General features: G+C 53.0%; 7 protein-coding genes across 7 annotated transcripts; 4 read left to right on the top strand and 3 right to left on the bottom strand.

The window, feature by feature from the left end:
* The first annotated feature begins 55 nt into the window (after nucleotides 1-55).
* Nucleotides 56-1,299, top strand: CC77DRAFT_1019518 (hypothetical protein). The gene is made up of 2 exons (XM_018524848.1): nucleotides 56-639; nucleotides 695-1,299. The coding sequence occupies exons 1-2, from the start codon at nucleotides 207-209 to the stop codon at nucleotides 826-828; spliced, it is 567 nt and encodes a 188-aa protein (XP_018387020.1). The 5' UTR covers nucleotides 56-206; the 3' UTR covers nucleotides 829-1,299.
* Nucleotides 1,300-4,092: 2,793 nt separating this feature from the next.
* On the top strand, nucleotides 4,093-10,147 carry CC77DRAFT_1039834 (hypothetical protein). Its single transcript, XM_018527175.1, has 4 exons — nucleotides 4,093-5,416; nucleotides 5,512-5,995; nucleotides 6,042-7,917; nucleotides 7,963-10,147. The coding sequence occupies exons 1-4, from the start codon at nucleotides 4,537-4,539 to the stop codon at nucleotides 9,829-9,831; spliced, it is 5,109 nt and encodes a 1,702-aa protein (XP_018387019.1). The 5' UTR covers nucleotides 4,093-4,536; the 3' UTR covers nucleotides 9,832-10,147.
* Nucleotides 10,148-10,891: 744 nt separating this feature from the next.
* CC77DRAFT_816119 (hypothetical protein) lies at nucleotides 10,892-12,057 on the top strand. Its single transcript, XM_018533302.1, has 3 exons — nucleotides 10,892-11,148; nucleotides 11,203-11,331; nucleotides 11,399-12,057. The coding sequence occupies exons 1-3, from the start codon at nucleotides 11,050-11,052 to the stop codon at nucleotides 11,795-11,797; spliced, it is 627 nt and encodes a 208-aa protein (XP_018387018.1). The 5' UTR covers nucleotides 10,892-11,049; the 3' UTR covers nucleotides 11,798-12,057.
* CC77DRAFT_1049368 (hypothetical protein) lies at nucleotides 11,830-12,740 on the bottom strand (the record flags this gene model as incomplete). Its single annotated transcript, XM_018527573.1, has 2 exons — nucleotides 11,830-12,555; nucleotides 12,638-12,740. 2 exons carry the CDS (start codon nucleotides 12,738-12,740, stop codon nucleotides 11,948-11,950), a joined length of 711 nt encoding a protein of 236 aa, XP_018387017.1. The 3' UTR covers nucleotides 11,830-11,947.
* Nucleotides 12,741-13,237: 497 nt separating this feature from the next.
* Nucleotides 13,238-16,251, top strand: CC77DRAFT_933903 (hypothetical protein; the record flags this gene model as incomplete). Its single annotated transcript, XM_018534347.1, has 3 exons — nucleotides 13,238-13,328; nucleotides 13,384-16,013; nucleotides 16,072-16,251. 3 exons carry the CDS (start codon nucleotides 13,238-13,240, stop codon nucleotides 16,249-16,251), a joined length of 2,901 nt encoding a protein of 966 aa, XP_018387016.1.
* Nucleotides 16,252-16,377: 126 nt separating this feature from the next.
* Nucleotides 16,378-18,803, bottom strand: CC77DRAFT_1019513 (hypothetical protein). The gene is made up of 2 exons (XM_018524847.1): nucleotides 18,316-18,803; nucleotides 16,378-18,259 (listed from the first exon to the last, which is right to left on the bottom strand). Exons 1-2 carry the CDS (start codon nucleotides 18,598-18,600, stop codon nucleotides 16,544-16,546), a joined length of 2,001 nt encoding a protein of 666 aa, XP_018387015.1. The 5' UTR covers nucleotides 18,601-18,803; the 3' UTR covers nucleotides 16,378-16,543.
* Nucleotides 18,804-18,952: 149 nt separating this feature from the next.
* Nucleotides 18,953-21,019, bottom strand: CC77DRAFT_933354 (fumarate reductase; the record flags this gene model as incomplete). The annotated part of the gene is made up of 4 exons (XM_018534312.1): nucleotides 18,953-20,064; nucleotides 20,113-20,576; nucleotides 20,626-20,932; nucleotides 20,986-21,019. 4 exons carry the CDS (start codon nucleotides 21,017-21,019, stop codon nucleotides 18,953-18,955), a joined length of 1,917 nt encoding a protein of 638 aa, XP_018387014.1.
* Nucleotides 21,020-21,782: the final 763 nt, after the last annotated feature.

Genomic DNA, 21,782 nt, shown 5'->3' with positions numbered 1-21,782 from the left:
GTCAGGGTAATAAAAACGAGATGGTCTCCCCCAGATTCTTTCTTTGTGTGTGCGCCAACGTTCATTCTTTGTTCTGATTCAGTCTTCAAGTACTCGTACTTCCCACACTCACTTGCCCTGCCTTCAGTATATCCGTATTAATCTACGCAACGCCGAATCACTACTTCCAATAGTCCCGTAATATCAAAACGCAAACCGACATCAAGATGAAGTACTCTGCCGTTCTCCTCTTTGCCATTGGCGCATTCGCTATTCCTCAAGACGCGTCTGTTACCTCCGCCCCTAAGACCCCTGCCGCCATCCCGAGTGGTCTTTCTCCCGCCATCAGCTGCGCCATGTCGTGCGACGACAGCGATGTGACCTGCAAGGCCGCATGCCTGGGCAACGCACGACCCAACGCCTCCCAGGTTATCGATACCAACGAATGTGTCGCCAAGTGCGATCAGGGTGATGGCTCTACTGAGGACTCCATCGCCTACGCCAAGTGCGCAGACAGCTGCATCAACAGCCTTTTTCCTAGCAGCCAGACCGCTTTCGGCGCTGGCGGTGCTGCGAACGCTGTTGCTTCCGGCTCTGCTGGTAGCGCTGCAAGTGCCGCTGCTTCAGCTACTGGTTCCGCCAACCCTACTGCTACCTCAGGTACGTTTACTATTAGCATTATATGTTGGTCATGTTTGTACTAACGAAAATCTAGGAGGATCTGCCTCTGCTTCTGGATCCGAGTCTGGCTCTGCAGCTGAACCCGCTGCGACTGGTGCTGCTGACAAGGCTTCAGCTCGTCTCGCTGGTGCTGGTCTTGCTGGTCTTTTGGCTATCTTCGCCTTGTAAATCTAGTAAATTCGATCTGGGCTGTACTTTATGGTCCTGATGGCTGGAGAGCTTGGGAGAGTCTGAGAGTCATTGAAATAGTGGCTGATGCGAGAGTCTTTGTTATATGATGGTCGCCGTGTTGAATATATCGTGCATTCGATACTGGCCCATGTTGGAAGAATGTTCTTGGTGGTAAGGTTTCAATTTGATCAGATGAAAACCTCACAATTGCACTGCTGTTTCAAGCAGCATATTTTGCTTGTCGCCGAACAAGTGTACCCAGATCTGTGTGAGCTATATGCTGTGAATTGAAGTCGTTGAGGAGGGGGATCAGCACTGGGAATGCTAGCGCAGCTGATGAGCTAATGATGGCGCTGGCTCGTGCACCTCATGCAGGTCAGCGGCATGACCTCGGCATCTACCTAGGTAGATGTCATCAAGGCCCCGCCCAGACCATGACAAGTGCCCGCACACCATGAAGAAATCGGGGTCACTCATCATGGGAATTTGTTCGGTCGAAACAGAAAAGAATGATGTTCGAATTCATCTTGGTCAAAATGGCAGTACTAGAGGGAACTAGCCCCTTCTAGGCAATTATGGACAACACGAACAAAGCCCAACGCCTCCCAAAGTCGAAGACGCCGCGGCTGGTAGCATGGCGCAGATACGGCTGTGCAGGTGGTTATATTCGACCTCGGACCGAAAGTTTGATTGTAGTTATTGACAATTCTGCTCGAGTGATAGAGGAGAATAGGGGTCACACGCGTCGTTGATGCGCAGGACAATAGCTGGGTAGCGGCATTGGTTAAATCCTTTTGGTTAATATGCAAGCGCCTGTTGCTCTCAAATTCACTGAATCTAGATGGAAGGTTCGGGAACGTATCGCCGGTATTCACCTCGCTATACTCTGTTGTGGCAGTATGATATCCTGGTGAGTTTGCAGCTGTTTGCGACAATATTTTGAGTAGTATTGTATTGCCAGCGTGTTGCTGTCTGTTTCCTGTTGGGTGTCAGTTGTCTTTTAAGAACCGGGTAATCGCAGCAGACGTCCCACCCGACTGTCCCTTTGCCTGCTGCAAGTACGGGCGCATGTAGACATTTCAAATTGCATTGACTGTTTTTACTAAATGGCACTGTTCTATTCCTTCTGGATGATAAAATCGCATCACATGTTTATGCGATTCACTTTGCGATGTATATGTATGCAACGTTATCGTCTGAGAAGATAGCATTGGTTTGCTCTCCCTATAAACCACAGCTGACTTATATATCATGAGTTTTTCTGAGAACGCAATGCTCTCGACAGCAGTGTAGTGCGATAGGTTGCGCGGTGTTGTTGGTGAGCGGTTGTGTGAGTCAGGGAACTAAATGACGCCTGTTCCAAACAAGCCAAAGCCAATAGAAAACCCAGTCGCGAAGTTGAGCCAGAGGGTCTCATGGGCTTGAGTAATCTCCCGAGCGGCCTTGTTCTCTCTCCGGGCATGCGCAGTTGAAGAAGAGTGGCAGGGACACATCGTGAAGCAGAGTCCACGTGGCTGAGGATGATGTGCATCAGGGACTGGTGTGTTATAAAGCAGATATGAGCAGTCATGAATTTAGGTACGATAAAGGTGGAGGTTTGGAACCTATAAAGTACTTCAATGATAGAGGCCTGCAGCGACGTGCAAGCATCACCAACAATGAAGAAGAATCTTCATTACTACTGTATGTTTGTTGGTAAACAGGCACACGGATGAGCCAGGCAGTGTCGCAACTCCTAAGGTCTAAGCAAACAATCTTTGAAGCAACGATCTGCTTATGGTTGGAGAGCCATGTCGGAATCGTAGTTAGCCATCGCATCTTCTGGTGCTGCTAGCATCGATTGATCTGCAAGGCGCATTTCGACAATAAGTTCCCATAATCTTCTTGGGATCTTCTTGGCACAGTAGCATGGTACATGGTAAAAGATCGCAAGCTGAGTTTCGGTCGCTTGGCCGGCTTCTGAATTGGCAGTACATTCCAAATGCTTCCAGCTTCGGGAATGCCCAGCGAAGGAACATAGGCTGCGTTCCGCACAGAACCGATCCTTTCAGTAGGTCACTGAGGTGTAGCTTCGCTGCAATAGTCAACACGGGTTGAAGGGCATATCAACATCAGCAATCACTAGATAGCTGTCGTGCCGCATTGTTAAATGAGGACAGTCTTGATGGAAGGCTCGCTGAAAGAGTTTGCATGGTCCCCAACGTCGCTGCAATGATGCGCAAGCTGATGTGCGCCAGCGATCACGTTAGCGAAGGCCGGATACGGCGAATGAGAAGCGGGCAATATGCGGCCGATGAGGGTTGGCTAGGTGCGGCTGGGTGTTTCGAAGGGGGGCAGGACACGAGATGATTGAATGCGTCTGCTAGCGCCCCTGTCTGCGGACCTAGTAATGCCGCTGGGTAATCCCGCGAACCGAACGGCTGCATCACTGCAATTGCAGGCAGATGTGCGACACAACCATGGGCGTTATTCGACCTTCACCACCAGGCGGGGGTCGACGATAGAGGTGATCGGGCCGTCTGAGACCAGGCTGATGTGGCCGGAAACAGGTGGATGTGTAAGAGAGTCAGACGCGAACGGGCCTAGTGGAGGCAGGGCCGCGGAAAGGAATAACAATAAAGGAACAAGGCGCTCTGCGTCTCCGGACAGGTGCGCGGGCAAGAGGTGCCTGTTCAGACTTTGCTAACTTGTGTGACGCAATGTGTGCTGTGGAAGATTCGGCATCAAGCCCATCCATCCACGGGTCTGCCAAACGAGCAGCGAGGTCTAACGAAGGAAGTCGACCCTTGTCGGCGCTAAATCGAGTTAGACAACGAACCACTTGCACCATACATCGCCTCCTCGAGACTTCCTCGCCGCGCCCACACCATCATCGCAGCACTTGATACCAGATAAACAGGCCCTGTCGTCTGATGGGGCGCACGCTTCCGTTGATATGTGATGATTGTGGTGCTTCAATTTGATGAGACTGAGTAGCAACTCTGCCGATACTCGCACGCCAATGGTCTATTACCGTCGGCATGGCTGAGACAGGCGGAGCAACTGCGAATAACAGAGATAGTCGCCGCATGATGGGCGCGTTGCCGGTGTATGTTGGACAGGGGTGGTGGAGATCGTTCATGGACGAAGCGTGTGAACATGAACGTGCAAAAACCATCAAAAGAACACATCGTGACGAGAGATCCATCAGCGCCCCCATCCGTGACGGAACGGCGCATCCATACGGCGTGGGTGGATGCGGGCCTGGTCGTCAGGGTGCTGTTGTTAGCAGCACCGATGAGAAAGATGAGATATGCGTAAGAAAGAACTAGGTCCCACGGACGTAGCCTTGGGCCTAGCTTGGCACCGTTAGACCCATACTACAGCGAGTCCGCCATCTTCGATTCCTTCAACCACTGCTCCCTTCTTCACTAATTCTCCCCCACACCACGCTTTATCTCGCCTGACGGCGAAACAATCACCGGTTTCGCCATCGGCTCCATCAAGCCAACGGCCCAAAAACTCACAAATATCTAACTTTGACTTGCTGATCCCAAAATCGCGTGTATGCGCTGATGGGCCTTCTCATGCTGCGTTGATATCCGCACTTGACGGGCTTCTTCTTAGCGACAACCCTGGCGACAGCCCGCGCCTGCCTTGAAAGGGTTCTTCGACGTTCTTTGGCCTGGCCCTTCTATTGATTCTGCCTTCCCTTTAGAACTCGACATGGCAGACACGAAGAACGGCGAAGGCGAGGCTCCGTCTTCGACGGCTGGGGACCAGTCCAATGCACCATCACCGCGCAACGAAGAGGATGTGCAAAGCAATCAACAACATCAACCCAACGCTGCATCAGAAACAGCACCTTCAAAATCAACTAGCAAGGCTTCTTCCACTAGAAATTCGACACCTGCTGCTTCTTTGGAGGTACAGCACCCTGCACAGGATCCCGACGACGCGTCTTCTGCCATGGAAGACGTGCAACCATCACTGGAGGCCACCAACGGTACTTCAAATCAGTCCAAAGCATCATCAAAAGAGCCAGATCAAAATGGTGAGGCGCCATCGTCATACGGTACGCGATCGCGCGGCCGTCCTGGCAGGTCGCGACCTAATTATGCTGAAGACACCGAAATGGACTTTGAAGTGGGAGCTGTAGCCGCGAATGGCAACGTATCTGATCCGCCGTCGCGTAATTCTGTGGCTCCCGAAAACGGTCATGTTCCCAGTGTGAGTGGGAAGAAAGGTTCCGCCTCTGCACAAGGCAATGCATCGTGGGGTAATTCCGGATCCAACACTAAAGAAAACGCGCCGAATCCCAATATTTCCGGCACATCAACAACCGCTGCAACAACTCAGTCCAGCACACCACAGCCGCAACCCGCAACCAAACGGCGCAAAAATGCTGCTGCCAACGGCGCAAATGGTAGTCACGCGAGCGCCGCTGCGCCAAGCCAAGCAGGGGCGAAGCGCGGAAGCCATGCCAGCGCCATGGTAGCCGCCAACAGCGCGCGGGAGTCCAACATGATGACTTTCGAAAACACTGGCGCTTTCCTCGTCGATGGTCACTTGGAAGCAGACGATGGTCAGATTGTTTCCGTTAATGGTAAGTTTTGATTTGCTTTGGCTGCAGCTGACGGTCGCTCCGTTACGCCAGCCACGTCTTGCGGCTTGTTTTCCGTTTTCTAATTGGATGTGCAGATCAAGTGTACCTCGTGTGCGAGCCGCCCGGCGAGCCCTACTACCTCTGCCGGGTCATGGAGTTTATCCACGTCGACAACGACCCCAAGAAGCGGATAGAGTCCATGCGAGTTAATTGGTTCTACCGCCCACGAGATGTCCAGCGCTACAACAATGACACTCGTCTGGTCTATGCGACCATGCACTCGGATCTTTGTCCCCTTGCATCTCTACGAGGAAAGTGCCAAATCTTGCATCGGAGCGAGATCGGCGATCTGGACGAGTACCGCAAAACCAAAGACAGCTTCTGGTTCAACCAGGTTTTCGATCGCTTCATCCACCGCTGGTACGATGTTATTCCAGTCTCATCAGTCATCAATGTACCCGACAAGGTCAAGAAAGCACTGGATGAGCGATGGAAGTACATTTGTCTCGAGACCAGTCGGGTGAAGGAACTAACTAGCGCCGTCAAGAGCTGCAAGCGTTGTGTCGGATATTGCGCAGCGTAAGTTCTCATCTGCTTCCACACGTGACAAAGCTAACCCAAACAGGAATGACTCCGTAGAATGTGCTGTGTGCCACAACACATATCACATGAACTGCGTACGTCCGCCACTTCTGAAGAAACCATCTCGTGGTTTCGCTTGGGCTTGCGGTCCATGTAGTAGAGCTCAAGAGAAGAAGTTGGAGGCTCGGTTGGGTACCACCCACGAGGATGCAGAGGAAGAAGAAATCATAGACGAAGAAGAGGAGGAGGCGAGCGGCGACACCAATGCGACCACGCCGGATCTGGATTCCCAAATCGACACACATCCTGCTACACAGGCAGAGATAGCCTTGGCTAAGATGTGGCCCATGCGGTACCTTGGCATACATTGCCGAGTAGAGGACGCACTGCAGTACGACGATCGAGCCATCTACCCTCGCGCGAGTTCTAGGTTAGGACCCCGACACCAAGCTAACGTCAACGTCTGGCACGGTCATCCTGTGGAGTTGGTCAAACCGGCGGAGATCAAGAAACGCTACGTCAAGGCTGCCGGTAACAAGAAGGAAGGCAAGCTTTCGAAAGAGACGGTGGCTGCGATCGAAGCAGACAAGGCGGAGAAGGCTAAGCGCCCTAAGTGGGTGATGGACGAGCCGCCTGGATACGTTCGCCGTGGTCAAGATCTTCCGAACAAGGACAAGGAATGTACCGCGGAATTGATGTTCAAGATGCCACCGTTAGGAGTACACTCTACGCGAGGAGAAGATAACGCGCCGACCGTCACGGAGGACCAAGTCAAGGCTTACATGGACCGAGCGAGAGCCTTGGCTAAATCGCACGTTGGCGTAGAACCGTACAACACGAACTTTTTGGATCGGTGTTTGGCGCTCTTTACCAAGCACCAGTACGATGCAGATGTAGCGTTGAAGCATGTCAAAAAGATCGACAAGCGGAAAGACTTGAAAGAGCCTGAGCTGACGAAGGAAGAAGAAAAGAAGTGGAATGAGGGTGTCGCAAAATACGGTTCGGAGATCAGGCTCGTCCGCCTGCACACCAGCAAAACTATGTTCTACGGCGATGCCGTACGCTACTACTACATGTGGAAGAAGACACCCAAAGGAAGGGAGATCTGGGGCTCCTACAGCAGCCGAAAAGGGCGTACCAAAAAGGTGGAGCCTGATGCACAGTCCCGACTTGTTGACGATGTTGCGGACAACGCAGACGACTCGGCCTTTGACAGTGCAAAGGCCATACAGCGCAAGCGTCTCTTCCAGTGCAAGTTCTGCACGGTCCGCCATTCTCGCCAATGGAGACGTGCGCCTGGTGTGACACCTGGCCAGATGATACCTCCTGATGGTCGGTCCAAGGACAAGACCGGGTTCCTTATCGCGCTTTGCCTACGCTGTGCCAACCTATGGCGCAAGTATGCAGTAACGTGGGAAAACGTCGACGAGATTGCGAAGAAAGTCGCGCAAGGTGGAGGAAAGGCATGGAAGCGACGCATCGATGAGGAGCTCCTACGGGAGGTCTACGCGGCGCAGTCAGACCCAAGCTCCAAGAACGGTACCCCCGAGTATGCCGAAGCTCCGAGTGCCACTGCCCAGGCGACTGCAGAGCCGCCCAAGAAAAAACAGAAGACTGCTGCTATGACCAACGGAGACAGCGGAACGACCACTCCAGTCAACGAGCCTGTCTCGAAGAAGAAGGAGAAGGAAAAGTCTACTGCAGCCCCCAAGGCTCCTACACCCCCACCAGTTCCTTCGCCTCCGAAACTAAGGCCTTTGCCCTGCGCCGTCTGTCGATCGTCAGAAGGTTCCCGTCTAGAGTGTGCGGCCTGTCGGTTGACTATCCACAAACGATGTTACGGTGTTGAGGAAACACGACAGGCGAACAAATGGTACTGTGATACATGCAAGAACGACAAGAAAGAGAGCGTGTCATATGTAAGTTACATGCTGAGTATTGTCGAAACACTGCTGACTAGTCAGACGTACGAGTGTGTCCTCTGCCCACAGCAGGATACCGAGCAAGAGTTCTATGAACAGCCGAAGATTACCCACAAGAAGAAGACTGATCGCGATCGCGAAAAGGAGCGCCTAGAGAAGGAGCTTGTTGACCGAGCCAAGGACGAGTATCGCCTCCGACAGCAGGAAAAGGGCCGGCCGCTTGTGCCCCGGGAGCCACTCAAGCGCACTGCCGACAATAACTGGGTACATGTGTACTGTGCAATTTGGCATCCCGAGATCAAGTTCAGCAGCGCAACGCGTCTTGACATGGTGGAGGGGATAGGAGCACCAACACTTAGATACGACGCAGTCTGCAAGCTGTGCAAGACGACTGAGGGCGCCTGTGCATCTTGCTTGCAATGCCATGCGACTTTTCACGTTGGTTGTGCCCACAGCAACGGCTACACGTTCGGGTTCGACATGACACCAGTCAAGGTTTCTCGGAGGGATGCAGTGCCAACGGTTACCATGAACGGAGAAACGGGTACATTGATTGCGGCGATCTGGTGCAAAGAACATACCCCCAAGACTGTTGTTCACCCCATGAACGAGGAAGTGGAAGGGACGGAGCTGATCGCATTGCAATTATTCGCGCGCGAATTCAAGCAGGCCGATCTTACCTTGACAGGCACTGCGCGCAAAGCCAACTTGGTAGACCAGTCGACACGCATCGTGCCCCAAATTGCACCGACCCCAGTTAATCGCAGAGCATCCGCAGTCACCGCGCCAACGCCCACATCGGCCCGTGGTCGACAATCGAACGCTGGCATATCAGTCAAAGAAGAATCTGCCGAACCTCCTGCGCCCAAGCCTGAGCGTAAATGTGTGCGCTGCAAGATTGAAGCTAGTCCGCGATGGTGGAAAGTTGACGCAGATATGCCAGCAACACAAGCGCCTCGTGTGGTAGATGGACCAATTGACCGTGATGGACAGACAGACCAAAACGGCCACGTTGAGAAGAAGCCTGTTGTCGAAGAGGGTCGAATCGTCAATGGCAATGGCCAAGACGATCGGCCAATGACGGATGCGCCAGCTGTCGCTCCACCTGCGCATAACACTTTGCGGTTGAATACTGATGTGGACGCTGCTTCCTCAGCTTCGTATATATGCCAGAAGTGTCATTGGAAGAAACAAAATGGTACGACTGACGACGAGGAAGAGCGAGCGAGGTCGGTATCGATCTTCAAAGAGCCACCGCAGACATACCCTTTGCCGGCAACTCAGATACCACCATATCCACCTCCACCTCCCTCCTTAGCAGGAGGATGGACATTACCAGGTGGTCCCGCACCAGGCCAGCCCCCTCCGCTACCCTCCTGGCATAGCGGTGTCCCTCCGGGACCTGGACATCCCCCGCACCATCTACCCAACGGGAATGGATACGGACCACCACCACTACAGGGCCCACCTGTTGGTCATATCCCTTCGTTCCATGCACCGTACCCACCTCAGCCGAATGGCTACGCGGCTTTCTCAGGTGCACCAATGCACTCTGCGATAGCAGCCGCAGGGCTTCGGCCACCGTACTCAGGACCGCCTATTAGTGGACCTCCCCAGCTACATCATAACAACGGCGCAATGATGGTCAACGGTGCTATGCAATCCCCACGGACGATTCCGTATTCGCCAACTCATCCTCATGCCCATCCGGCCTCGCGTGAAAGCCCATTCACTGCTCCTCCAGCAGTCGCGCAGTACCCCGTACTGCACCACGGTAGCCCTGCCCCTGGCAGACCGGCAACACCCATGGACACGGTGATGCGCGATGCTCCAGCAGTGACGTCGGCGCCCACCGAACGCGCCAATACCGGGGCAAGTGCTAGCCCATCTCTCCGCAACTTGTTACATTAGACTTTCCTTTCGCTCCTTCTCCTTTCTATCTGTGTAATCCGTTTCATCTGAACTTGAAGCATGGGATCGGAGTTGATGCCTTTGGGCGTTTTCAGTGTTGGTTGCAGGAATATGACCTCACAGGACGCCATATTGCGAAACATACGGGGAACACGGTGGAAGTATAGAGTATGGCAGTGAATCCGTTACTGGGCATGTAATTCGGCGTCTGGTGGCATTATACCACAACGTTTACTCTGTGTTTTATCATTTTCCCAGCTTTAGAGTCAGCGACGCTGGCTCCCGACAGTACTGAATACATTTTAAACTTGTCATCATTTTGTCTCCATTGTGCGGTCTGTTGTGCCGTGAAGTTCTCCTCAACTTGTTTAAAGTTTGATCTACCAATATCTTGGTATACACGAAAAAAGAAAAAAGGCTTCTGCGGCGGCAGCGGCGGCGGCGGGCCATGGCTGTCTGACGGTAGCGCACGTGCTCGAGTATGCCCGATACATGTACTAGAAAACACAGGTTTCAACACAGTAGAATGAACCTCACCGACTGTTGCATCATAGCTCACGCGCAGCTTCCAAAGCGATAAATGCTACAGCCACATTTTGGCAGTCGACGTCGCGGAGTGAGGTCCGCCACATCCAGCCAGGCCTGCAAGGAACAAGCTTTCCAGCCCTGCAGGGCACGGGTCGCGATCCACTCCTATCCACGCGTCCCTTGCATACCTCATCCCGACCTCCCCAACCTCGAATTCTGGATCTGCCCCAGCCACAATAGTCGTCGCTTTTCTTTTGATTCTTTCTTTTGCGTCATTCATTTATCGAATCTCTGTTTTCATAAGTTTCCATTTATTTTCCATCAAGCCACTTCCTTGAGTATATACCGTCGAGGTTCAGCCACCTCCCATTAGCCGCCCTTCCATCCATCCCATCTTGAAACCTAACACATCCACGCCTTACACATCTGAAACAAGACCCGTTGCCAACCCTCTCCATACGCGACACACCTCCCTCTCGGGAAGCTAGTCGACCGAAGGAACGAACGACGTAGAAGTGGCGCAGCCTATCCATTAACCGCTCATATCGACCATATTATCTCCCTGAACTGCGGCACGTACTGGGCTTATACCAGTCGATCCTCCCTCCTACGCTCTGAACATATACATCCACGACTCGCCTTTTCCCGAGAGTTGGACACACACACACACACATACACCACATCACAGCCATGCCTTTATTATCATTAACAAAGAGATACTACTGTGTCGACGACTTTGCTGGAGGAAGGGAATGCTATGAAGGTGATGATGGTTTTTGGTACACAGATGTATGTCTACCTTTTACCTCCTGCTCACGAGACGTTAAACTAACAACGCAACAGAAAGGCATAATCGTGAAATGGATAATACTTGCATCGTTCTTTGTCATCTTCTTCGGATGGTTCGTAGGAGGTCGTATCCACGCAAAGCAAAGGTTAAGAAAGGGCCTTCCACTGCTCGGATACCATCGCGTACGTCTACCCCTCTTCCCCCTTCAGTGTCGACGACGCCATCAAATACTAACAAGCAGTGCAACAGTTTCTGATATCCTACTCGGAACGTCGCCGCCATGGCCAAGTCCCCCAGAACCACTTCACCTTTTACCAAACACAAAACCCCTACGCACCCAACCCACAGTACACACAGAGGCAGGACGGCACATGGGCGGAACCCCCGCCGCTGTACCAGAACACCGATGCGCCACCACAATATTTTGCGCCACCGCCGCCCGGTGCCACCAAGGCGAACCCTAACCAAGGGGCGCAGGCTATGGAGATGCCGTTGTACGGTGCACCACCACAAGGAGTACCTCAGCAGACGGGACCTCAGCAGAGTGGTGTCATTGGTGCGGATGTAGAACAGGGTCAAACACAGGAGCTACCACCTCGACCGGCAAAGGCGAAGCTTATGGGTGTATTGGATCGCTTTAGACGGTAGACAGAATACATAAGAAGATGGCGCAAGCGCTGGGAAGAATACGTGACTGGATCACGTTTATTGCATTCATGTATTAACAAGCTGTTGAACCATATCTCTATAATAATTTGATGACCAAGCAGACGTAATATTCATTCACTCAATAATCAATCAATCAATGTCCATGGCATCGCCGTCTCCGTCTGCAGGTGTTGCCGTAGGTTGGGGTATCGCATCCATCATCCTGTCTTCTCTAATGATAGGACCACTACTGTGGTAGTTATTCCTTGCCAAATCTACATTCTCAGGTTCCGTTACTGGGTTCACCTGCTTATCCCTGATGCGTTGTCTTGCCTCTACAATGGCCTTGCGCACGTTGTCTTGAGCCTCGGGTACTGTCAGACTTGCAGGTACATTGTACAGGACCAACTGGTTCTTGTCCGTGGGCTTGGGCTCCGGGCCCAGTAAGATGTGCTTTGGTATCTTGGAGAGATGCTTTTCGATATCGGAAAGGAAAATGGGATTCTCTTCGTCGGACTCAATGTCGGAGAGTTCAGCGCTTAGGTCGGAAATGTAGACTCTGTGGGGGGTGTCTTCTACCTGCATGCCGGTCTCTTCTTCTTGGGCGCGGGGGAAGCGTGGCTTGCGAGGCTGTTTCCGCCTGGAGGCGACAAAGGCCAGAGGGTCGCCATAGGAGGTGGGCGATTGGGATTGGCGCGGGAGTGTGGCATCTGTTGAGCCCGGAACAGGGATGTAGAGGCGTGTGCCATTGTTGTCTACTGCGATGGTACAGTTAGCATGGCAATCTAGCGTCTGCGGGGGGATTGAGCATACCCAAGTTGAGCAAGTCGAATCGCTTACTCAGCCGCTGCTCGTTCTCGAGGGAACTGTCTGCGGCTCTCTTGGTGCCGTGGGGCGCATTCTGTTGCGCATAGGGAGGAGGGTTGCTAGCGACTTGCGCCATGCATCGCAGCTTTGGGGGTGAATCTGTTTCACGGGAGTCGAGGTCAGGTTGCAGTGCGAGTCCGAGACAGCCGATTGGTAGAGCGGGGTGATTATCTGGCGATAGTGGTGCTGTTACGGTGGTGCGATCGGGGCATGGTGCTGGCTGGGGTTGTTATAATGGACATGTAGTCTAGGCGCAGTTACGTGAAGCTTCCAGAAGGGCTGAGGCCACCGTCGGTCCTCCGAAGCTCCTACGCCCGCCGCCCGCCGCCCAGTCAGCCCCGCAATCGCTGCACTGGCCTGCAGCTCGGCGCCCGCACCCACATGTTTTCGTGAATGCGCCAACTACTGATTAGAGCCCCTCTGAGTCACCAAAGGGTTAGACTTGCCAGTCAACCACGGCTTAGCTGTCTCAGTCAATCAAGCCACAGCTCTCTCCACCATACGAGACTCTTCACCCACACACGACATCTTTCGCTGCCCCTCCACCACGACGGCAACGCGCAGGCCGCAAACATGTCGCTCGTAGACGAGAAGCACGAATGGAGCGCCCTCCGCGTGCGCCAGACCTTCCTTGACTACTTCAAGCAGCGTGGACACACCTTTGGTGCGCTTCTCCTGTCACACTCCAGATGCATGCCAATTGACAACAACAAAAACAGTGCCTTCCTCATCCGTCGTCCCCCTCTCCGACCCCACCCTTCTCTTCACCAATGCGGGCATGAACCAGTACAAGGCCATCTTCCAAGGCACCATCGACCCCTCGTCCGACTTCGCACAGCTCAAGCGCGCCGCCAACTCGCAAAAGTGCATTCGCGCTGGTGGAAAGCACAATGACCTCGACGATGTTGGCAAGGACAGTTACCACCACACCTTCTTCGAGATGCTGGGAAACTGGAGTTTCGGCGACTACTTCAAGACCGAGGCCGTAGGCTTCACCTGGGAGCTTCTCACAAAAGTCTACGGCATAGATCCCAAAAGGTTGTACGTGACCTACTTTGAGGGAACAGATGAGCTGGAGCCAGACCTGGAAGCCAAGGAGCTGTGGAAGAGCGTGGGCGTGCCAGAAGACCACATTCTGCCCGGAGACATGAAGGACAACTTCTGGGAGATGGGTGACCAGGGGCCATGCGGACCTTGCTCAGAGGTACACTACGACCTGAGAGAGCCAGTCAACGGAGAGTACAGGAACGCTGCCTCGCTCGTCAACATGGACGATCCCGAGGTCATCGAAATCTGGAACAACGTCTTCATGCAGTACAACCGCGAACCCGACCGATCACTACGACCCCTACCGAACAAGCACATCGATACCGGTATGGGCTACGAGCGTTTGGTTTCGGTGCTACAACACAAAAAGTCAAACTACGACACCGATGTTTTCACACCACTGTTCAAGAGGATACAAGATATCACTGGAGCGCGCGAGTACAGGGGACAATTCGGCGACCAAGACCCGGATGGTATCGATACCGCATACCGAGTTGTCGCCGATCACGTTCGCATGATGAGCTTTGCCATTGCCGACGGTGGTGTACCTAACAACGTCGGCCGGGGCTACGTCGTCCGCCGAGTGCTACGACGAGGTGCACGATATGCGCGCAAATACTTTGAGACGGACATTGGTGACTTCTTCTCCAAAATTGTCCCCACACTGGTCGATCAGATGGGCGACATGTTCCCAGAGATCAAGAAGAAGCAACAGGACATCATGGAGATTCTGGACGAGGAAGAAAAGGCATTCGCCAAGTCGCTGGATCGTGGCGAGGTCATCTTCGAAAAGTACGCGCAGAAGGCCAAGGCCAAGGGCTCAGACGACTTGCCTGGAGATGATGTCTGGCGGTTATACGACACCTACGGTTTCCCCGTTGATCTGACAAAGCTCATGGCTGAAGAGCGAGGCTTGAAGATTAAGGATGAAGAGGTCGAGGCCGCACAAGAAAGAGCTCGCGAAGCTAGCAAGGGCGACAAGAAGGCCGGCGCGGTAGTTGTCAAGTTCGACGTACACGACCTTGGTGCGTTGGAGAACATGCCCGAAGTCCCCAAGACCGACGACTCCGCCAAGTTTGGTCGCGAGAACATTACCGCCACCATCAAGGCGATATACCACAACAAGAAGTTCCTTAAGAGTACAACAGAAGTACCGGAGGGGGAGCAATTTGGAGTCTTGCTTGACAAGACAAACTTCTATGCCGAACAGGGTGGCCAGGAGTTCGACACCGGAAGGTTGTTAGTAGATGGCGAGGCTGAAATCAGTATTGAGAACGTACAGGTCTACGCCGGCTACGTACTACACACTGGTTACATCAAGTACGGTGAGCTGAGCGTGGGCAGCGACGTCATTGCCGAGTTCGACGAGCTCCGAAGACATCCCATCCGTAACAACCACACCGGCACCCACGTTCTCAACTACGCTCTCCGGGAAGTCCTTGGTAACGAGGTCGACCAGAAGGGTTCGCTCGTCGCACCGGAGAAGCTGCGTTTCGACTTCTCACACAAGGCGGGTCTGTCAGACGCGGAACTGGACAAGGTTGAGAAGATCTCATCCGAGTACATCAAGCAGGACTCGCAGGTATACGCCAAGGAGGTACCTCTCGCATCCGCAAAGGAAATCCGCGGTGTCCGTGCCGTCTTCGGTGAGACTTACCCCGACCCGGTGCGTGTCGTCTCTGTCGGAGTACCAGTCGAAGAGCTCCTCAAGGATGTCAAGAACGAGAAGTGGGAAAAGCTTTCCATCGAGTTCTGTGGTGGTACGCACGTGCTCAAGACAGGCGAAATCAAAGAACTCGTCATTCTCGAGGAATCCGGTATTGCCAAGGGCATCCGCCGCATTGTCGCTGTAACAGGTCAAGAAGCCTACAACGTGCAGCGTATCGCCCGTGAATTCCAAGAACGTGTACAAAACATGGGCAAGATGGCTTTCGGACCCCAAAAGGAAGCTGAAGCCAAGAAGATCGGTGTCGATCTTAACAACCTCACTGTCTCTGCCATTGCGAAGAGCAAACTCCGGGAGGAATTCGCTAAGATCCAAAAGAGCATTCTCGACGAGCAAAAGGCCGCTGCCAAAGCCGATAACAAGCGCGTACTTGATGAGGTGACCAAGTTCTTCGAAGACGACAGCAAGAAATTTATGGTCAAGAAGTTGGAATGGTCAAGTACTGTCAACAAGGCTATCAGCGAAGTTATCAAGACTATCTCTGGGCCTAAGAGTGCGCTCAAGGATCGGTCGTTGTATCTCTTCTCCGCTTCGCCTGAAGAGGGTAAGGTTGTGCATGGGTGTTATGTGAGCGAGGTATGTTCTTCTTGCAGACCCTGACTCTCTCGACAGCAGTGCTAACGTTTCCATGTAGCCATTCAAGAACGCAGGTGCCGATGGACCCAAGTGGGCTGCTGCTGTCACTCCAATTATCGGTGGCAAGGCAGGTGGAAAGCCAGGCGCTCCTACTGCCATTGGCCAGGGTACGAACGCGGATAAGGTTGATCAAGGTGTTGAGGAGGCAACAAAGTGGATCGAGAATCTCAAACTCTGAGATGGTACTTTGAGGTGCTGAGATGTGAGCATGTAAGATCCCGTCTTGGTATATTAGACGGAGCGAGAGAATCTTAGATACGCAAGACCCAATGCATATGCATGAAAATGTACTGCCATGTCCAAACAGAAATCTCATGTCATGATCACGCAAAGTCTAGGGCACAGTCATTATGATTCGCGTCATCAACCTCTTACATGTAAAAACATGTTGCAGCTTTGGAACTTGATAATAGCGTATCCATAACAAGCAGCGAAGGACTCGTAACTCTAAAGATGTAAATTACACTTCTTTACCCCCTCCAAACCAAAAACAGATACCAAGCCCCGCCAAGGACAATCACAGTCTTCAGACTCGTCCTGAACTCCCACCAGAACAAGGCCAGTCCTTTTCTCCGTTTCCTTGGCTTCCTAGCAGCCTTGGTGCTCACACCATAGACTCTGACCTTCTTGTCCCTATCATGATCGTCATCATCGTAGTCCTTGGTAGGGTCATAGCCCGCATGTTGTACCAACGGGAGATTATATCTGGATTGTTGACTTTGTTGTTGCTGCATGTTGCGTGTTTGAGTGGTTGTGCGGACGGATAGGTTCCCCATGCGTTCAGAAGACGTTGAGGAATTTGACGAATGTGATTCCTTCTCCGCTGCTGTCGTAGCAGGGAACGTGCTTGTATTTGTTGTAGGCAGGAGAGGACTCTCAGTCGTCATGTCTGCTTCGCTTGAGGAGACGACGCCGAGAGTAACGAGAGCCGCGCGAAGTATCAGAATCATCAACGTAAGGCCAAATAGCAACCCGTATTTGAGAAATGTGCCGATTTGATCTGGAAGTAGACATAGCTTTGTTTGAATTGTCTTGCTCGCATCGCCGTTCTTGGGGTTGCCGTGTACGTCGACAGGATTCCATAAGCTGACGAGTTGTACACCAGGAAGTCTAACGCCCATGGCCCAGCTAGTGCTCTTGACAGTGATTTCTCGTATGCCGCCACCGGCACTAGTATATGCTTTGTGGAGAACCTCGCAGTAATCGTGGTCGTCGCCTGAGAAGGCGTATCGTATGTCTCCCACTTTCTCGGCTATGTCGGCAGTGATCTCGCGGTTGAGCACATTTTGGTATTGGTATCCGCCGCGCACGGAGATGGCGTTGCGGTCGTCGTGCTCGAGGGGTGGTTGCCCAGCTGGTGGAGGGGTTGGGGGCCAGTGTTCGCGAAGAGGTCCGCAGGGTGTACCTGGTGCGCGGTAGAGAGGGACGTGGGTGAGGAGAATCGTAGGGAATTCGGTGATTTCGTCATTGGCGTGTGGAAGTTCGGATGTCGCTAGGTCTTTCTTCTCAATTGCGTAGTGAGGCATACCAGGGTAGGGTCTGAGGCCCTGCTGGGCACGTAGCTCGCGCTGTATCAGACGCCTTTTACGCTTTTTCGCATCTTCGAGGAAGTCTTTCGTAGGTCGCCATAGCTTCTCCACCTGTTCTGGTGATTCTTGACCGAGTGCGCTTAGGGAGACGCTGTCGATTGAGACGAAAGTGTGATTTGCAATTATGTCGATTCTGCTTCCATCACCAAAGTATGCATTGAACCTGTCTCGGACGCCTTCTTGCACTCCTCTGGCAAATCCCAGGTCATGGTTACCAGGTAAACTGCTTATGAGCTTCCTCCCAGGTTGTCCAGGTCTTGGCTGCATACCCCCGTCACCCCAGTGCTTGAAGAATATGTCCCCGAATCTTCTGTACTCGTTCATCCAAAAGTCGTTGCCATACTTGCGATATTGTTTTTCAGGCGAAGTAGTGGTGCGCGTAGACCATTCGCGGCCACCATCAAATAGATCGCCAAGGAAGAATATAGTGTCAGGGTATAGGATAGTCTGAAAGCGAGAGTAGGTGCGGCGAAGGTAGAGATCCGTGTACTTGTAGGCAAGAGGGTTGAGAGGCCACGGGCGACCTGGATACGTGTGCGGATCTATGAGTTGCGGGTCGGCGACGAAGACGAGTCTGTGGGGGTTTGCGCCAGCTTCCTAGACACGTAGTTAGTCTTGCGCACATGTACAGATATCGGATGGTATGCTCGTACCCAGTTTTCCCAGTTGTCCCAGTTGCAGCTCTCCACAGCGCTGTTGAAGACACCTCTTTCGCCCCAGTATAAAACTACCCACCACAGCAGCACCAGCGCTCTCACAAGCGTAAACAGCCGCTTGAAGCTCCAACTTCCACTTTGCAGTTCATTCCTCTTCTCCTGCACAGCAGGCCGTATGCGATATAAGAAGAAAGCCCGCACCAGCCGCCATGCTTGGTGGGTTAAGCTCTCCGGTTCTGAGTATGCGCCGACGGGAACGCCATACTCGTCGTAGGTTGTCATTGTCTATCAAAGAAATGAAAGAGTTGCTGGTGCAGCATTTTGGAAACAGGTTGACGTCGAAGGGAACGTTACGCAGTCGTGAACATGTCGCCTACGTAATGCTCAAAGGGGCACCAGTTGCGTCGTGTTAATGGTCTGGGGAAAATGCGGCCAGGGTCCGCCCGGGCGAGGCTGATCTGCCGCTACGAGGGACCCGACGCGGGCGTCTGCAGTGTAACTCTGCTCATCACCAAAACACATGACATGATGCTGCACACGTCCAAAATGCGTCATCTAAGTAATCTTCTCGAACATATGCAAGTGATATCATTTGGAACATGCTAAAAGTACAAACAACATTTTCCCTTCCCCTCTAGTACTCAAGTGTCACCTCTTGACCCTTGACCCGACCAATAACGATCTCAGGTGCGTACTTGGGAATGACTTCATCGTCGTGCAGCATCTCAAACTCCTCTGATGCATCTTTGCCCATATGGCTAAAGAGCGCCTGAGGACCTCCTGGGTGCTCATCTGTCCAGTTGGTCACGTCCATGACAATACCCTTTACGGCGATCCATAGATCATCCTTCTTGTTGTGCTTCGCAACCTCCTCGAGCGAGAATTCCTTGTCTGGAATGCTGAACTTCTTGGGTGCGTTGGGCTTGGAAACCTTGCCGGGGTCACTTGAGTCGCCGTTTGAAGACATGACCGGAGCGGCGGATTCCTGCTTTTGATGCTGAACGGGGTCCGACGACGAGCTGGCGCCGGCTTGAGCGTTTCCACTGACACCGTTGCCCCACTCGACGGATACCTTGCCCGGTTGTGATGGGTCGATGTGTAGCGAGATCTGACCGAGACGGTTTACAGCGGCACCACCAGACTTGTTGAGCGCTTGTTGGAAGAGGTACTTGGAAGCAGACTCTCCTGCTACACGACCGTAGACAACGCAGCCAAGGAGTGATGAGCCACCGAGGCGGTTGGCACCATGGACACCACCAGCAAGCTCACCACAGACGTACAGACCATCGAATGGCTTGCCCTCGGAGTTCAAGCACTGTGCTTGGTCGTTGATCTCGATACCACCCATGGTGAAGTGGAGTACAGGCTCCATTTGCGCAACGTGGAAGGTGTCATTGATGTCAAAAGGCAGGTTGTGGAAGTACTTTTTGTTCCACTCGTCCTTCTTCTCGCCCTTTGCAATCGCGTTGTAGCTTTGGAACTCTGCTTGGAGGTCCTTGTCGCTGACACCAATCTCCTTGGCGAGCTCTGCACCAGTCATCTTCTTCATCAGGCCACGGCCAGAGTAATGTCTTGTGTGGAAATCGAGGACGTTGGATGCTTTCGAGTTGAGGACGAGGCGAATGGGCCAGTTGCCCTTGTCCTTCTCGCCCCACATCATACCGGAGACGTAGTCGCGGTGACCGAGGTCGTCGCAGAAGCGCTTGCCCTTGTTGTTGAGAAGAATACCACCCTCACCACGGAGAGCTAGGAACTGTCAGCGTGGAACAACGAAGTCGGTAGTAGTGTACAAACCTTCAGCGGCCAGGAACTTAGTCTTCGCCGTAGGGTCCTTAGGGTCTACCAGACCGGTAGGATGAACCTGAACCTTGTCCATGTCGATGCCGTTGGCACCAATCTTCATCAGCATCTTGTGTCCATCACCGGTGGCGTGAGCACCGTTGGTGGTGGAGAGGTCGTAGGTGTCTGGCCTCCACTTTTTCAGAAGAGAGTCCTCTGTAAAGTCGGCGGCATAACCACCAGTGGCCAGGATGACAGGGCCCTCAAGTGTTGTCTCCTCGCCGTTGAATGTGTAGGTGACACCGGTAGCACGGTTGCCTTCGGTGTTGATCTTGGAGACCTTGGCCTTCTTGACGAGCTGGACGCGCTCTGGCTCCTGCTCGGCCAACTCTTCGAATCGTTGCATCAGGGCGTATGTGATGGCCATTCCGGGGAACTTGGCATCGTGGCCACGGTGGGTACGAGGTTGGGAGTGACCACTGTCAAAGTCAGTACATGTGTGAGATGCGGGAATAACGTCAAACGTACCCCAACCGCGAAACGAGAGTCAGATCGAGGTTGAAAACGTCCATCAACCACTCGACGGCAGCAGCGGACTTGTAGGTCAGAACCTTGATCAGGTCTGGTCGCGCCTTGTCTCGCGCAGATTTGAGTGTGTCATCGTAGAACTGCTTGACGCTGTCGCCAATCTTCTCATCTACTTGTGTCCTTGTAAGGGCACCGTTGATTCCGGATGTAGCCTTGGTGGAGTTGCCTCCCATGAAGTTGTTCTTGTCCAAAAGGACGACATTTCCACCAGCAAGGTAGATGGTATGAGCAGCGCTCAAGCCGGACACTGTCGTCGTGGTTAGCTATGCGCGTGACGGCATATGATGCAGTGATGCTTACAGCCAGCGCCAACAACAATAACTCTCTCAGGCATGGTGATGAATGCAGACGAAGAGGGAATGAAAGTAAAAGACGGGGTATCGAGAGAGCAGATGAGGGCGAAAAGTCTGGGGATCGGCTTCTGCTTTGTATGGATGCAACGGATAGGATGCTCGGCTTCCAGCTAGCACTTGAATCGTCGCAACTTGTGCCTCGGAAGTGGAGAATGCGCTAACCCGCATGCACCTGTCGCCGGGCGGACCCAATCATGTGGCGGCTGTTTGTACGCCAGAGATGTGAGATTCACCCAGACGAGCCTGGATTGCGCTGCTGATGGTAATATCAAGCAACTGCTCAGCTGTCGCATGTGAAGACGCTCGTCTCCGTCACTATACACATGACTTGGGTATGCGAGGCGTGGTTGGCCCCATGCGCAACGCTGACCTCTCCTTCGGACGGAACGCCGAGGAGCTGGGGCTTGGAGAACCTGGGGCAAGTCACGCGTGGGAACACGCAACTCGCCGTTGGCATGTGAAGGCTAGAGCACATGTGATACTAAGCCTAGCTAGCCACAACCATAACTCTGGAACATCGTCGACGCAATGCATTCGCCGCTCGTTGTTCTTTGAGTTGAATTGTTACGATGTTTGTTGATGCTTGAGCTTCACGATGCTCGTAATGGCAAATCCTTCCGCACAGGCATCAAAGCCCGATCGGTGTTTGCTCGCACGAGCGCAACACTTAGCGGGCGATATTGCCGTCTTCGGAACTACAACAAGTCTATGAACTCATATCGGAGTATCATCTTATACCGACTT

This window comes from Alternaria alternata, assembly GCF_001642055.1.
Source record: "Alternaria alternata strain SRC1lrK2f unplaced genomic scaffold CC77scaffold_8, whole genome shotgun sequence".
Taxonomy (NCBI): Eukaryota; Fungi; Ascomycota; class Dothideomycetes; order Pleosporales; family Pleosporaceae; genus Alternaria; species Alternaria alternata.
This window is presented reverse-complemented; position numbering and strand designations above follow the sequence as displayed.

Coding starts and splice junctions, on each gene's coding strand:
- CC77DRAFT_1019513 (XM_018524847.1), bottom strand. CDS start 18,600: ATGACAACCTACGACGAGTATGGCGTTCCCGTCGGCGCATACTCAGAA. Junction 18,260..18,315: donor GGGACAACTGGGAAAACTGG/GTACGAGCATAC, acceptor CTACGTGTCTAG/GAAGCTGGCGCAAACCCCCA.
- CC77DRAFT_816119 (XM_018533302.1), top strand. CDS start 11,050: ATGCCTTTATTATCATTAACAAAGAGATACTACTGTGTCGACGACTTT. Junction 11,149..11,202: donor ATGGTTTTTGGTACACAGAT/GTATGTCTACCT, acceptor ACAACGCAACAG/AAAGGCATAATCGTGAAATG. Junction 11,332..11,398: donor CACTGCTCGGATACCATCGC/GTACGTCTACCC, acceptor GCAGTGCAACAG/TTTCTGATATCCTACTCGGA.
- CC77DRAFT_1039834 (XM_018527175.1), top strand. CDS start 4,537: ATGGCAGACACGAAGAACGGCGAAGGCGAGGCTCCGTCTTCGACGGCT. Junction 5,417..5,511: donor TCAGATTGTTTCCGTTAATG/GTAAGTTTTGAT, acceptor TTGGATGTGCAG/ATCAAGTGTACCTCGTGTGC. Junction 5,996..6,041: donor TGTGTCGGATATTGCGCAGC/GTAAGTTCTCAT, acceptor TAACCCAAACAG/GAATGACTCCGTAGAATGTG.
- CC77DRAFT_1019518 (XM_018524848.1), top strand. CDS start 207: ATGAAGTACTCTGCCGTTCTCCTCTTTGCCATTGGCGCATTCGCTATT. Junction 640..694: donor CAACCCTACTGCTACCTCAG/GTACGTTTACTA, acceptor ACGAAAATCTAG/GAGGATCTGCCTCTGCTTCT.